Below are 15,889 nucleotides of genomic sequence, written 5' to 3' on the forward strand. Positions count from 1 at the left end.
TTTTGACCGAAAGTGGACTTTTTGATATCGGGGTCGGAATGCGATTCCGAGAGTTGGAACAGCTCCGTTATCTTATTTGGGACTTGCCTGCAAAATTTGACGTCATTCCGGGTTTATTTGATAGGTTTCGGCGCGAGTTTTAGAAGTTGGAAGATTTGAAAGTTCATAAGTTCGATTCATGGTGCGATTCATAGTTTCGACGTTGTTTGATGTGATTTGAGACCTCGAGCGAGTCCTTGTTAGGTTATGGAACTTGTTGGTATATTTAGACGGGTCCCGGGGGCCTCGGGTGTATTTCGGATGGGCTACGGGCCATTTTATTCTATTTTTGAACCACTGAATCTGTCATCTGGTTTTCTCTTTCGCATTCGCGTCTGTTCCTCCGCGTTTGCGAAGAGTAATTTTGGAGGAAGAAATATTTGTTCTTCACGTTCGCATGCCTCCTTCCGCAATCACGGAAGCTTGCCTTCCCCTTCTTCGTGTTCGCGTCCGCTCCATCGCGTTCTCGTAGTAGAAACTAGGAGCTGGGAGTTGGTGACCATTTCCTCTACGCGTTCGCATTGTTCTATCCGCGAACGCGTAAGCGTGCTTTCCCCTCCTTCGCGTTCGTGTACCGCTTCACGCGTTCACGTAGCTCAGTTCCTGGGCCATTATTTTCCTTCTTCGCGATCGCACATGCTTGTTCGCGATCGCACATCACCAATTCCGAGAAGTAGCCATTTCCTCTTCGCGATTGCAGCTCCTCTTCCGCACTCGCGATGTACAAATACCTGGGCAGAATATAAAGTTCTCTATTCTGAGGGTTAGCCATTTTAAATATTTTTGGAGTTCTAGAGCTCGATTTTGAGCGATTCTTTGTGGGTTTTTCAAGCAAATCGATTGGGCACGTGTTCTTCACCTAGAAGTTATTATATTCCATGATTTTATCTTTATTTTTATCATTTAATTTGTGTTTTGAGTTGAGGAAAATGGAGGTTTTTTGAAAAATCATGATTTGAGGGACGAATTGGTATCGGAATTTGATAAATTTAGTATGGTTAAACTCGTATTGGAATGGGTGTTCGGGTTTTGTGAAATTTGCCGGGTTTCAAGGTGCGGGCCCGAGGGTCGACTTTTGGGTCGATTTTTAAATTTTGATAAAGATTGAGGCTTTATGATCCGGAATAGTTTATTATGGGTTTTATTTGTGCTTTGAAGTTATTTTGATTAGATTTGAGCCGTTCGGAGGCCATTTCACCCGAGAAGTTCGTTTTAGAGTATCGGTTTGTCTTCTTTGAGGTAAGTATCTTGCCTAACTTCGTGTGGGGTAACTACTCCTTAGGATTTGAGTCTTCTATGCTAATTGTAGTCCGTGTACACGAGGTGACAAGTACGTGCTCGGACTTATTTGTGGAAAACTGGCCTTTTAGGGTCCTTAGGCCCTTGTATTCATTGAATATGCAGTTGTTCTTGTTATGATTATGCTTCTTAATTACTAGTTTCACCTCTACCTGCTTAATTAGAATTAATTGCTTCATGATTCACTCTTATTGCTTATTTGATGCATATGTGCCTTAACTTTAATTGTTACCTTTCTATTGCCATGTTATCATTTCCCTAACTGCTTATCTTTAATTGAAATTATTACTATCTCTTCTGTAATTGTTCAGCCTTAATTGAGGTTATGGTTACCTTTCTGCTGCTTCTTCTTAGCTAAATTTGTTGTATCTCTTTCCTAATTGCCCAACCTTAAAAGAAGTTAGATATCCTATATTTTGGTTGACTTGTTCTTATTTGAAATTATTTGACTTGTGTTAGCTTCCTCGTTGTTGAACTGTATATTATGGACCATTGTTACATAGTATTTCCTTTCTTGTTGAGATGTTCTTATTATGACTAGCATTCCCCGATTGTGGCTACTCCTTGTGAATTAGTTCCTCCGTTTCTTTAAGTTCTAAAATCTCTGAGTTGATTTATTTGTCGTACCCTTGTATTATTGTCATTGTTGTTGTGATGCACGAGGTTTCTGTCGTGCGGTTGTTGTTATTGTGATGCATGAGGTTTCTGCCGTGCGAGTGTTATGGGGTTGCATGGGTTTTCTGCCGTGCTATTGTTACTATTGATATTTGCACATGCGGCGTGACAAGGCAGGATATATATATATATATATATATATATATATATATATATATATATATATATATATATATATATGTGTGTGTGTGTGTGTGTGTGTGTGTGTGTGTGTGTGTATGTGTGTGTGTGTATGTGTGTGTGTGTGTGTGTGTGTGGGGGGGTTGCACATGTGGCGAGACAAGGTGGGAACATTATTATGCACGTGTGGAGAGACAAGACGGGCATTTACTTTATTATTGCACACGTGGTGAGACAAGGTGAGTTGTGTCGGGGATTGATCTGTGATGACTTGTGATGGCCTGGGGGAATTCTTGTTGTTGATGTTTGTGTAGTGGTACACTTACATGTGTTAGCTTTATCTTATGGAAAGTTGTGTGAAAACATTCTACGTGTTGTTCATTTCTTTTCCTGTACTTACTAGCGGGCATGAACTATGTTAGGACACTTGCACAAGCATACACGTAGTTGAGTACTCTTATCGATTAAGAGGTTTTATTGATATTGTTGAGTATAGATGCACACCCTTGTTTACTTGCCTTCTATGTGAGAATGGCTCTATTTGGCACGTGAGTCGTCAGTGCGATAATGAAGTGTAATTAGGGCAGAGGATGCCAAGTGTTAGGGTTAAGGTATTGGGACCCGTGAGTTGTGAATAGTTTGAGGTTCGGTACCTCGTGGAGTTTATTTGCTAAAACCTGGTGTGAAAGTGGTCATTTTGTTGAGTTGTTACTTGTCCTTTCTTTTTTTATGATCACCGGATTTAGACCGTGTTTTCGTACATCTACTGTGTCATTATTATGGTATTCCGCTGATAGTTGTTGTTTTCCTTTCTTACTGAAATTACCGTATTATTTGCCATTTCATGTAGTCCTTATGTAGATATCATACTATGTTGTTCCTATACTTATACTTGTTCAGGTTATTTAGTCCAGTAGGTGTCTTGACTGTACCTTGTCACTACTCCATTGAGGTTAGTGTTGATACTTGCTGGGTACCGTCGTGGTGTACTCATACTACACTTCTGCACATTTTTGTGCAGATTGGTATTTCGAAGTCAGTTGATCATTAGCTAGTTGTGCGGACTGTTGCTGTGGAGACTCAAGGTAAACCTGCTGCTGCGTTCGCAGACTTCGGAGTCACCTTGTTATTTGTATTCATACTGTTACTTTATTTCAAATAGTTGTATTTAGAAAATTATAGCAAACTCTGTAGAAATTATGACTTGTACTACTGGATTTTGGGAATTGTAAATTTTATAGAGATTTTTATTTCAAAAATTGTTAGATGTTATTTAATTATTGTTGTTATTCAGTAAATGTTAGGCTTACCTAGTCCCTAAGACTAGGTGCCATCACGATACCCAACAAAGGAAAAATTGGGTTGTGACACTTCTACATCTGATGCCGAAACCTATCAAATCAAGTCCGATTGACCTCAAATTTTGCACACAAGTCACAATTGACATTACGGACCTACTATAACTTCCAGAATCGGAATCCGACCCTGATATCAAAAGGTCCACTCCCGATCAAACTTTCCAAAAATCATCCAACTCTCCGAAACTTATCAATTGACGCCGAAATGTCCTACGGACCTCCAAATCAATATAGGGACACGCTCCTAAGACCAAGATCACCCTACGGAGCTATTGGTACCGTCGAAACTCCTTTCCAGAGTCTTCTTCACACAATTCAAATTACGGTCAATTCCTAGAACTTAAACTTCCAATTCAGAGACTATGTGTCCCATTTCACTCCGAAACCAAAGACCAAACCTCCCGACAAGTCACGTAACCACATAATAAAATAGAGAGAGAGCAATAAATAGGGGTTCGGGGCTAATACTCTCAAAACGGCCAATTAGGTCGTTACACCCACAAGAATAGGGAAGAAAAATATTAAAATGAAAAAGAAGGCTAGAATATAAAGAAAATAGAGGGAAATCCCCCACACGCCTTTTGGCGAGTTACCTTACATATTTCATTAAAAAACCGACGAGGTCTTTTTTTTAATATATAGGGGATATAGTTTAGGGGGATTTTGGGGACACCGAAGAGTTTAAGTATGTAACTGACAAAAACGTGATAATTTAGTGACATTTTAGGGTATTCACTTTAGTTAAAATGCATTGGTAGCATGGGCGAATCCATATGTTCGACATGGTGCATACACGCTAATCATGGGCGGATTCAAGATTTGAAAAATATGGGTGTAGTATAACGAAAAGATATATCCAAGATTAAATTAAATTTGGGCGAAGTGCACTAGTAGCCACTTTTAAGTTTGCTATTTAAAATATATTTATAATTATAATATATTTAAGTATTAGTTAATTCACCCAAACTTCAGAAGTAAGTATCCTAATTTTTTATATCCTAAATTTTTGACATGCTAATTTGGAATTCAGGACTTAGTGTCCTAAATTTTTGAGCTGTTAATTTGAAATTCAGAACTAAGTGTCCTGAATTTCTAAACTGCGAATTTGAAATTCAGGACATAAAATTTTAATTTTTGAATATAATATTCGAACTTTAGGACACGATATCCTGAAGTTTGAAACTTAAGGTTTAAACTTCAAGACGTTGTGTCCTGAAATTTCAGCGAATTGGCTAATCTTTAAATACTTTGTTAACTGTGAATATATTTTAAATAGGGGATTTTTACCTTCCTATACTACATATAAAACTTTATTACCCTCCCTAATCAAGTTTTAACTTAATTACATGGTCATATATAATTTACCAATTATATACAAATTAATTTTAAATGAGTATCTCTTTATATTAGAAATTGAATAAGGAATATCAGTTATTTCCTTATCCCTTTATTATTGCACATCTCCCTCCCTCTCTCTCTCTCTCTCTCTCTCTCTTCATCTCTCTATCTCTCCTTCTCTATTTTTCTCCAATTTTTCTCCCTCTGATGTTCTCTGTTTTTTATGCTTTCTTATTGTATAGAGTTTTAATAGAATTCATCAATGGATTTCAATCGTTTTACTATATAGTTTTAACTAAGCAATTTTTAATTGATGTTCGAATTAAAATTGTCAATCAATAACTTTTGAAGGTATTTAATTCTCCATCATTGACAGCCATTAAAAAGTTCCGAAGCTTTGAATTCGAATTTAAGTTTTCAAAAACTATTCTTTGTTTGGATTGGGTGTTATTGCAAACAACTGAGAATATTTTTTGGAGTTTATATCTCAATTTTGAGGGTGTTTGGTGAAAATTACACTTGATTTTGGCCGAATTTCAGATTGAAACTCGAAGAAGAAGAAGAAGAAGAAGAAGAAGACATAACATACAATATACTTACGAAATTATATTAAAGAAGAAGAACACATGACATACAATATGCTTACGAAATTATATTACAGTTGTATGTAAATAGTATAAATTTTGAAGGTGTTTGATTCTCCACCATTGACAACTATTAAAAAGCTTCGAAGCTTTGAATTCGAATTTGAGTTTTCAAAAACTATTCTTTGTTTGGATTGGGTGTTGTTGCAAATAATTGATAATATTCTTTGGAGTTTATATCTCAATTTTGAGGGTGTTTGGTGAAAATTATACTTGATTTTGGCCGAATTTCAGATTGAAAAAAGAAGAAGAAGAAGAAGAAGAAGAAGAAGAAGGAGGAGGAGGATGAGGAGGAGGAGGAAGGGGAGGAGGAGGAGGAGGAGGAGGAGGAGAAGAAGAAGAAGGAGAAGAAGAAGGAGCAGGAGGAGGAGGAGGAAGAAGAAAAAGAAGAAGAAGAACACATGACATACAATATACTTACGAAATTATATTAAAGAAGAAGAACACATGACATACAATATGCTTATAAAATTATATTAAAGTTGTATGTAAATTGTATTTAAGTTGTACTATGTTGTAGTTATATATATTTTTACTTGAATATTGTAATAAAGTTAAAAAATAGTTGTATAATGTATGAATCATTGTAAGAAATTTGTATTTATGTTATACCTACTATCTTTTTACATAAAGTTATTGATATGTATCAAAATTGTATTAAGAGAGAAAGTTTTGATTGGAATTTTTGAGAGATAGAAGAACACACCACATTCAAACTATATACAAATCATATACAAAATATATACAAAATACATATTGTATAAAATTTGTATGAAAATTGTATTCAAGTTGTATGATATTGTAGCTGTATTTAACTGGATAAAAATGATGTATGAAAGTTGTAGATAAGTTGTAAATACGTTGTATACTATATAATTAGTTATATAAAATTTGTTTTTAGTTTTATATGCTGTTCTAGATGTATCAAATTTGTATGAAATTTATTTTTAATTTGTATGTTGTTATACCATACAAATTTGTATGATACTGCTGCCACTTAAAATATTATTTATCGTATGAAGTTTTTTTATTTCATTAGTAAGTGATAGAATAAAATAAAAATAACTTTCTATTTTTACTAAATAAATGTTGGGAAAACAAAACAATAGCAAATTTAAACCAAACATTGTATGACTGTGACAATTAAGGAAGCAAATTCTTGTAACATTTATAGAGCCATGTTTTGTTAAAAGCAATTAATTAAGGCCGCATAATATTTTTTGACATTTCCTTATCACTCTGAAAAGATTTTACCTTAATTTTACAAGCAATTAGGGTGGCAGAAAAATAAGAAAAGAGGAGAGGAGGAAAAAAAGAAAAAGGGTGTAACTGAATCCCCTAATTTAAGGCATTAATAATGGATTGTATATAATTTGTAAGTAATCCTTGTTTAGGGGGGTAATATACAAAACTAACACAATTTTGGTAAATAAGTTTCAAATATTATATAGGAAAGAAAAAATCCCTTTATATAGCATGCTTAAAAGTGGCTACCTAGTGTCATTTCCGCTTTAAATTTGTTAGAATTCAAGTTTTAGATTCTTACTATTGAATCTAATACACTTTTAAAATTTATGTTCAAGATGAAACTTTTAGGAAAAAAATACAAATATATATATGTACTAGCTTTAATATGGATATGTTACATCCTCCATTATTACTAGCTTTAACGTAGACATTTGGCTTAATTATAAATATTTTTACCGTGGCAAAAGAAGAATAGATATTTTAACATGTCAGATCTAAAAATTTTAAAAGAACAACCAAAAAAAAGGAAAAAGTATTTAGTTAGAACGCAAGAAGGGACGCATAGGCTGGCCCAATACTAGAAAAGAAAGGTAAACGCAACAAAATAGACCCAAGAATTGAACCCGTAACCTCTCTTATAGAAGTGCAACCAACAGAGGTTGCACCATATAATTCTTTATAAGTTGGGTATACATATATATATTTTTAATTATTTATGAACTTATCTTCTATACACTAAGAGATATGATAACATGCTACCTACGAGAAGTTAAAATATTATTAATATTACAAAAAAATCTATATAAGTTATGATGAGAAAGTCTCTTGAACAAGGTAAATTTTAGTAGCTAGGGAAGTAGGCACAAGGAAAAGGGACGATGAGAGCAAAAACAATCACGTGGTCTTGTACATGTAGACATACACATAACACGAGAAGGGCCACCTTTGTTTGTACAATAACAAACACATTTCTAAGCCCACTTGAGATCAACTCATCAAATCCAAGCTTGGAAACACGCAAGTACTTCTCCTCCTTCCTCATTCAATTGAGAAACAGATTAAAATTTAAATTTAATGAATTAAAACTTTGTAGACTTTTAGCACTAAACACGTTATATTTTTAATATTATATGTTCTAAATTTAATTTTGCTTGTTTCTAAAAATTAAGAGCATATTTGAAAAGACACCCAATAATTATATTTGTGTGTAATTAGATGTAATTACACAGTTGGTCAGTATAGAATTGGATAAAATTAAAGAGAATGCAATTGCACTCTCCAATTCATAGGGGAAAGGTAAGAATTGGCAATAATTATATTGTGTAATTATAACCTAATGTAACTTTTTAAAAAATTATTTTCTTTCCTAATATATTAAGTAGTATTATTTTTTAACTACTTCTCTTCCATTTCTCTTATCCTTTTTTTCAACCTTCCAAGTTGTTGCCTATGGTGTGCTTCCATATAATTTTTTTAACTTCTTATATTTTGCTTCTTTTGTTATTGTTCTTTATTTTTTTAGTTATTAAACATAATCGTATTTTACTAGACTTATTTTTTATTCATTAGTATATATAACTAATAAATAAAGTAACTTCTAAGCTCAAGAATACAATAAATCATAAATTCTATATTATATTCAGATGAGATGGTAAAAAATTATAATTGAACCCTTTATAAATTATTTTAAATTAAGATATTAATTATTTGAAAGATAGTTAAATTATTTTAAATATGTAATTTAAATACGCAGTTATAAATAACATCTAATATTTATTATATATATATATATATATATATATATATATATATATATATATATATATATATATATATATATGTATTTGTCACACATTAAGATTTGTTTTTTTATTTACTAGTTTTATTTTCTAATCATTAGTATAAATATTTATTATAAAAAAGTACTTTATGAGTGCACGTCAAACTTTCTTATATTTACATGAGTTGGTGAAAAAATTAAATTCGTAATTGAAATTTTTATTAATTAACTTAAGTAAAATATTAGTTATTTGTAAGATACCGATTATTTTTATGATATTATTTAATAATTTATAATAATGTATTTTTATGGGAAAATATTTATTTTAAATACCTCTTAGTTAATTAATTTTTGATATCTATTATGTACATATGTTTGTCATACAGTAAAACTTATTCACATATTAATCTGATATTTTTTATTTAACTATGTAATTACACTCGTCTAATCAAACATGACAATGGGATTTACACTACAATGACATTGTGACAAACAAACATGCCATTCTTATTACTACACCGTATAATTACTAGAGTATGTAATTACTACCCTAATAATTGCATTGCCAGGTAAATTACACATAGCTTTCCAAATAGACCCTAATAGTTTTTCTCACACGCACACATATTATATTTCATTCGAACATGATTCAGTTGAATCCATTAAAAATAATTACTGCAAAAGATAATTTTTTATATGAAATTTATTTATAAAAATGTCGACCAATATTTTGTGTTAGAGTTGTCTTTTATAAGTGTGTTTGTATGTGTATATATACACCATGTCTAAAATATTGAATTTAGTTTAATCAATATAGAACATAAACTATTATGGTGTTTGACCAAACTTCTAAAATCACCTTATTTTGAAAAGTATTTTTTTCATTTGATTTTCAAAAAAGTTTTATTTTCTTTGACTTATTAATTTGGAAAGTACTTTTGAGCAGTAATTAGTATTTGACCAAGCTTTTAAAAAAAATATTTTAAGTATATTCTTCTCAAAAAGTACTTTTGAAAATTCGAAGAAGCTATTTTTTTTTTGTTCTCAAAAATTGCGTACTATTTTTCCTTTCTAAAAACTTGGTCAAACCCCTTAACATTAGAAAAACAATGTTTGCGAAAAAGACATTTGACCAAACAAGCTTATATCATGCACATCAAAAATATTGAATTCAATTGAGCCAACATAACATATACGGTAGTAATATGTAACAGAAGTGAGAGAAGAGTCAGAATTTGAAACTTATGAGTTTAATATTTTAATTCTTTTAAGTTACTGTATTCTAAATTAATAATTTATATATAATTCAATAATTTTTTAAGAAAAAAATTATTGGGTGTAGTGGGCTAGCTCCGCCGCTAGCAGAAGTATAGTAGAAGGAAGTGGTAGTTTTATGAGCTAGAAAACTTTCACTGACTTAAGAGGAAGGTTTCCTGGGATGCTTTTTCCCATGCAATTGTCTTCTTCACATCCAACATCGCTGTCTATGTTTTTGTACTGCTATATATCTCTCCCCCACTCTCTCTCTCTCCCCTTCTAAATTTCCTTTCGTTGTGGTCCTTATCCTCCTTTATAACTTGATCATCATTACCACTTTTCTTCGTTGCAGGTCTATTTTCTAACTACCAGTACGCCCTCCTCTTTACTGCTTTACTACTACTACTACTACCACTTCCCATTGTGTAAGCTGCCATTCAAACAAGTTTTGAGCCATTAATTTGTACCCCAAAAAGAAAAGGAGAAAAATTACTAGTAGTTGAAGTATGTCAGGGAGAAGGTCGAGGCAATCATCAGAGGAGGGGACGTCAAGGATTTCAGATGATCAGATCATTGAACTGATGTCCAAGTTGCAGCAACTTCTTCCTGAAATTCCCACTCGTCGCACCAACAAGGTTATCATTTCTTACATTTTCTTTGATGTTTAATTATGTCTTCCTTCCATGTCAATTGTCATAAATATGCAGTTCATTTGAATATTTGCGTATAAAATTCTTGTATACAAAGTTGTATGTATAGAGACGTCGGAGTTCTTTATATGCAGTGTCGTACACAAGGTTTTATGTCGGTGTTGTTGACCTACTATCCTAATTCAACTTGTATGATAGTCGGCCAATTACTTATGCTCTCAAACTGATGTTACTTTGTTTATTTTCATCTGATGATAGGAGTTTATTTTCCTTTCAAAAAAAATTTTGGAACAACGATAAAGTTGTCTCTGTAATACCTATAACGCATGGGTTGAGGCTGTGAAAGTAGTCACTAATGTTTGCATTAGGGTAGACTCTCTATATCACACCCTTAAGGGTGTGACCCTTCCTCGAACTCTGCATGAATGTGGAATACTTTGTACACGAGACAACCATTTTAGGAGTATATTACTATATACATATTATTTTTTGTAAAAAAAATAAATGTTATTTATACATATTTGTGAAGTTGAGTCAGAACATTTAGTGCCGTATAGATCTCTAGTTTGGTTATAGTACCATTGGTTATACTTGAAGGAACATTAATTTTCGGCTAGTAATTTATCAATACTAATATTAAGATTTAATTTAGGCATACTAATATTATAAATAATTTTTACATATGAGTGTAATTTAACCTTTTGTAATAATCACCTGCCTTATGTTAAACCGTAATCTTACGTCTATTGGGAACTCCGAAGAGTTCCAGTTTTACATATCCCAATTTGGTTTCCCAAAAATAAAATAAAATTGGTATGCATGGTCGAACAGCGAATCGCCGTACACTATTATCAAGTGATTAAAATAGCATGGTTTCTTTCGCTTTTTAAGGACTACATCTGAAAAGAGTAAAAGTTTGTCGTTGAAAAGAAAATATTATTATGTTCATAATAATGTTTTCGTAATACTAGAATGATGCTCACAGGCATAGAGCCAATTTAGCACGTAAGTCAAAATTTGACCTTTTTCAAGATCTACAACACCTCGTTCCACAAATTAAGGCATGTTTGATTTTGTGCACTAACATACATGTTTGCCTATTCTCTCACAACAACAACAACAATAACATACCCAGTATTATTTCAGTATTATCGTGATAAATATTTTTATAAATCTCTCGCACCAGGTAAGAAAAACCTGACCCTCAACGCGCGGTTATCAACCATGCGCTCTCGTCAAAGAATCTGATTAATTTCTCATATACTGGTTGATATATTGCGCAGGCATCAGCATCTAAAGTGCTTCAGGAAACATGCAACTACATAAGAAGCTTGCATAAAGAGGTGGATGATCTCAGTGATCGACTTTCTCAGTTGTTGTCCACCATTGATGCTGACAGTCCTGAAGCTGCAATCATTCGTAGTTTATTAATGTAATCTTCAATTTGTTCATCATATATTGAATAGACGTATTCTACTACCAAGTTCTTCGTTTCTTCTTCCTCTCTAGGCTTTGCTGGTCACTACTATTAGCTAGGCCAATCTCATTAGTTAGCATTTATAACTTCCCCTTGCTTATTATATGTACACGCGCTTGTAAGGATGTTTCCCTAGATTAAATAATAATAATAAGATGTACTTGTGCTCGACAGGTCCCTTTTGGAGTGCTTAAGTTTATATTTTTAATTATTAAGTCTTAAATAGCTATAAAAATTCTCACTTCTTTATTTTTTATTCAATCCAGGCCACACAGTAAGGAAACTTAATAATAGGAAGAACAAAATATACGCCAAAAAGGAGAATTGATCAGCGTGAAAGTTATCAATTAATCACCCTGAAAAGCGCTCTATTGAGAATTGACCACTGGAAAGAAACAGAAAAATGAATACATTTACATAACTTCGTAGTACGAAGACTAAATTAAAGAAAGAAGAACAAGGGGATGGGAGATGAATAACATATGTGTATGACTGTCATTTTTATTTATATAGAATACATTGTTGTACACTTCCAGTTGGTCTTCTTATTTCGTCTCTGATGATGCGATTCCCCGTTTCATTAATGTTACTTTCCTAATTTTAATACCTAATATATATTTTTTATTTAGGACTATATCAGTTTAAATCTAAATGAAATTCTCATCAGATCTACTTCAATTTTGGGTGTTGCTTAGACCGAGTTAAAAACTGGCTAGCTACCAGTATTTTACAATGCCATTCTATCAAGCCTAAGATCGGAATTTTCAGACCATTCGAAATATGCTTTCTAATTTACTATTCTCATGATATGAAGTATGTCTCATCCATGTCCTTTGACAGGGATATTAATTAATAACCCATATATATATATATATATATATATATATATATATATATATATATATATATATATAGAGAGAGAGAGAGAGAGAGAGAGAGAATCTAATACAGTAATGAACATTCTAGTTGTTTACCCTCAAAATCGGATAACAATTAAATTTGTAAGTAGTTTTAAGAATACGCGAATTTATTTGACACAAAGCATTAAATAAAGACAAATTAAATAAATAAGGATGAAGTAAGCTCAAACCACACGAGGAAGACGATTTAAGCCTTAGTGAAATATTTGTCCTCGATCTAGGCTCGTAACAACAAGCACTGACGAGCGAAAGCAGGAAAACTAATAATAAAAAATAATAGTGATATATTGTCTTGGAATGCGGGTTACAATATACTTTATGAATTATCAGACCCCCTTTATATAGTAGAGGAGTGCTACTTTAAGTACAATTTTATAAATGATAAAAAATATTTTGATTTACTAATTGCCGGTTCTTTATCGATACGTGCCGAGATTCTCGCCGTTATATCCAGTCACGGATATTTCGGTCTTCCGTTGGCTATGCTGACAATGTTTCTTTAAAGTCGTTTGAGGCTAGAACCGATTCCGGGATCATGGCCTCGATATTCTTGAAGACATACGTCTTGTCTTCGGGTTCTAGTCCGGTGGGACTTGGGGGGTTGATTTTCAGTCCTTTATTGTCATGTTTCGAGCCTGGCTTACCATGTCGGAGGCTAGGATGCACCACGAGCTCAATTTAGACCGTATACAGATAGTCCTCTCATTTTTCGGAGAGTAGACGACGAGAAACGACATGAGCTTCCAATTCTTACTTCGATACACAGTGACAGAAACGACAAAATAACTGAAACGTCTCGTCAGTCAAGTTTTTATGGCATTAAATGCATGTCAACCGTCAGTCGGCCATTCCTGGATGCGAATCGTCGCTGAAATACTATAAATGCCTCTTTCTTTGTTTATTTTAACTTTACATCCAAACCTTCTACCCTCGTACCCTTAAGATTTCAATACTTTCTAGCAGTTTCACTTCGGTTATCTCAGATCCTTTACAAGAACTCTTGTTTATCTTTATCTCAAGCCAACAAGTACAATCCTTCAACTTCCTTTCTTTCTTCAATTTCCTCCATTTTTTAAAGAAATGGCAAAGACTTTCAAAACCGTTCCCCAGAAAGAAACCCCTTCTACTTCACGGCCGGCTACTGAGGCCGAGGAGACTGTTTTGTGTACTGCCGTTGATGAACCAGTACCGGAACCCCCTTTGAAAATACTCATCCTCGGAGGATGCTCGATCAACGCCAATTTCAAGGTTGAAAAACCTTCCTCCGTACAAGGCCGGTGTGAGGAGGTCTCGAGATACATTTGCTAGATCAGTGAAAAAGTCCTTCCTACGTTCTGAAAAGACTACAATTGGGCCGATGGACCCGGTCATCATAGATTTCTATAAGAGGTACGAGGTATGCCTCGGTCAGATTCATCCTTCACTCTCGAGGATCGTGATCCTCCTCCGATTCTTTGTGAGCAGAATCGATTGGTGCTCGTTCACCATCGATCATCTTCTACGCTTGTACAGTCCCCGAATCTTCTGGGAGGGACTGATAAAGCTCGTGCGCGGGGGCCAGCAAAGCCCCGTTCTCGAGTATTGATGAAGACCAGGATCGGGGATAGCAAGGCCGTTATGTCTGAGTGAGGACTTCGGACATGATCCCAGCTGAGCGCATGTTATTCCCCGAGAAGTGGAATACATCACGTAAGTACAATTTTATTTTTGAAAGTCGATTTTATACTTATTTCCTTCTTTCTTATCGGTGTTTTGTGGTGGTGCAGCCATCGCTCGGGTCCCGAATATTGTCCCTCGACTCAAGGAGTGGGTTGAGGGTATCGTATCACATATGCCCTACTCCGAGCGCTCATGACGTAAGCTCTCGAAAGGCCGTTTGGAGGCCCGTTCCCATGGTGAGACTCCTTTTCTGAGTAGGCAATATTTGGATTCCTCTTTTATCATTAAGTCCTCACTCCCTTTACTTCTTTTTCAGGTTTATCCAAGGATTCCGAACTGAAGCCTCCAGCCAGTAGCGAGGACTTACCTACCGAGTCCCCTACTCCGAGACAGGCTGAAGAGAAGAAAATAAAGAGGGCTCCGAGTTCCCCGAGTTCGGAGAAAAAGAAAATAAGAAGAAGGCTGGTGCGCAAGCCAAAAGACAGCACCAGTGCCCGAGCACCACCTCCAGATTCGCTCTACCAGCTGAGAGACAAAGAAGAAGAAGAAGAAGAATAAGCCTTTGTCCTGATGGCCTGTGTGCCGTCGCAGCTCGAAGGGCAAGGGGCCTCCGAACCAAAGAACCTCGAGACCAACCTACCTCAAGCTAAGAAGGTCGATGATGAGGCTGGGGCCGAGGCTTCCCGGGATGCGGGTAGTGCCCCGAAGGAAGGACTCGGTGTGATAGACATCGCCGAATTACCCTCGTTTACTGAGTCCATGTATAACGAGGCCCAAACGATGAAAGAGCATCCCAACGAGGGGGCCCGTGGAGCGGACAACCCCTGCTGTAGCTTTTTTGATGGTGTGGATTCCATCTCCACAGAGGACGTCATTGGATTGGGTGACTTAGATGTACCGAAGATGAGTCCATCTTTGGGAGAAAGTGGGTCTTCCTCGAGACCGAAACTGATCAATCGGTTCCCAGCTCCGAGTGTGGATCTTGACCGGAAGCGATTCATCATCATCTCTGTTCCGGAGGATGCCCAGGTCCTCTCTGCCATCATAGGGGTGGCAAGTTACCTTCAGTGCCTGGTGACCGAGGAAGACCAAGCCAAGATGAACGAGGTAGATGCACCCTGCCTGTTCAACGAATCACAACAGGCACTAAACCGGGTAACTTCAGATATCTCTTGATGACCTCAATTTCTCCTTTTGTACTCAAACTAATCCATAGATAATCCTAACATTTTTCTTTGTATTTGTAGGCCTCAGTGCTTCATCATGAAACTTTCCTTCGGTATTGGGACGAGCTGAACCAGCTTGAAGCCGAAGTCCGAGGGCTCACTGAGAAGAGAGACACCTACAAACTCCTCAACGAGCAACGTGAAGGAGAGGCTAAGAGCTTTCGAGCTGAGTTAGAGGCAGCTCGGAAGGAACACGCCG

The 15,889-nt window shown here is 35.0% G+C and overlaps 1 protein-coding gene across 1 annotated transcript; it reads left to right on the top strand.

The window, feature by feature from the left end:
* The first annotated feature begins 10,106 nt into the window (after nucleotides 1–10,106).
* LOC104097562 (transcription factor PRE5-like) lies at nucleotides 10,107–12,056 on the top strand. Its single transcript, XM_009604145.4, has 2 exons — nucleotides 10,107–10,393; nucleotides 11,692–12,056. The coding sequence occupies exons 1-2, from the start codon at nucleotides 10,265–10,267 to the stop codon at nucleotides 11,842–11,844; spliced, it is 282 nt and encodes a 93-aa protein (XP_009602440.1). The 5' UTR covers nucleotides 10,107–10,264; the 3' UTR covers nucleotides 11,845–12,056.
* The last annotated feature ends 3,833 nt before the right edge of the window (nucleotides 12,057–15,889 follow it).

This window comes from Nicotiana tomentosiformis, chromosome 2, assembly GCF_000390325.3.
Source record: "Nicotiana tomentosiformis chromosome 2, ASM39032v3, whole genome shotgun sequence".
In the NCBI taxonomy this organism is placed as follows: domain Eukaryota; kingdom Viridiplantae; phylum Streptophyta; class Magnoliopsida; order Solanales; family Solanaceae; genus Nicotiana; species Nicotiana tomentosiformis.

Bases quoted from the DNA above. Each gene is read 5' to 3' on its own strand.
- LOC104097562 (XM_009604145.4), top strand. From the start codon at position 10,265: ATGTCAGGGAGAAGGTCGAGGCAATCATCAGAGGAGGGGACGTCAAGG. The intron at 10,394-11,691 runs GTTATCATTTCT...TATATTGCGCAG, and splicing joins CCACTCGTCGCACCAACAAG to GCATCAGCATCTAAAGTGCT.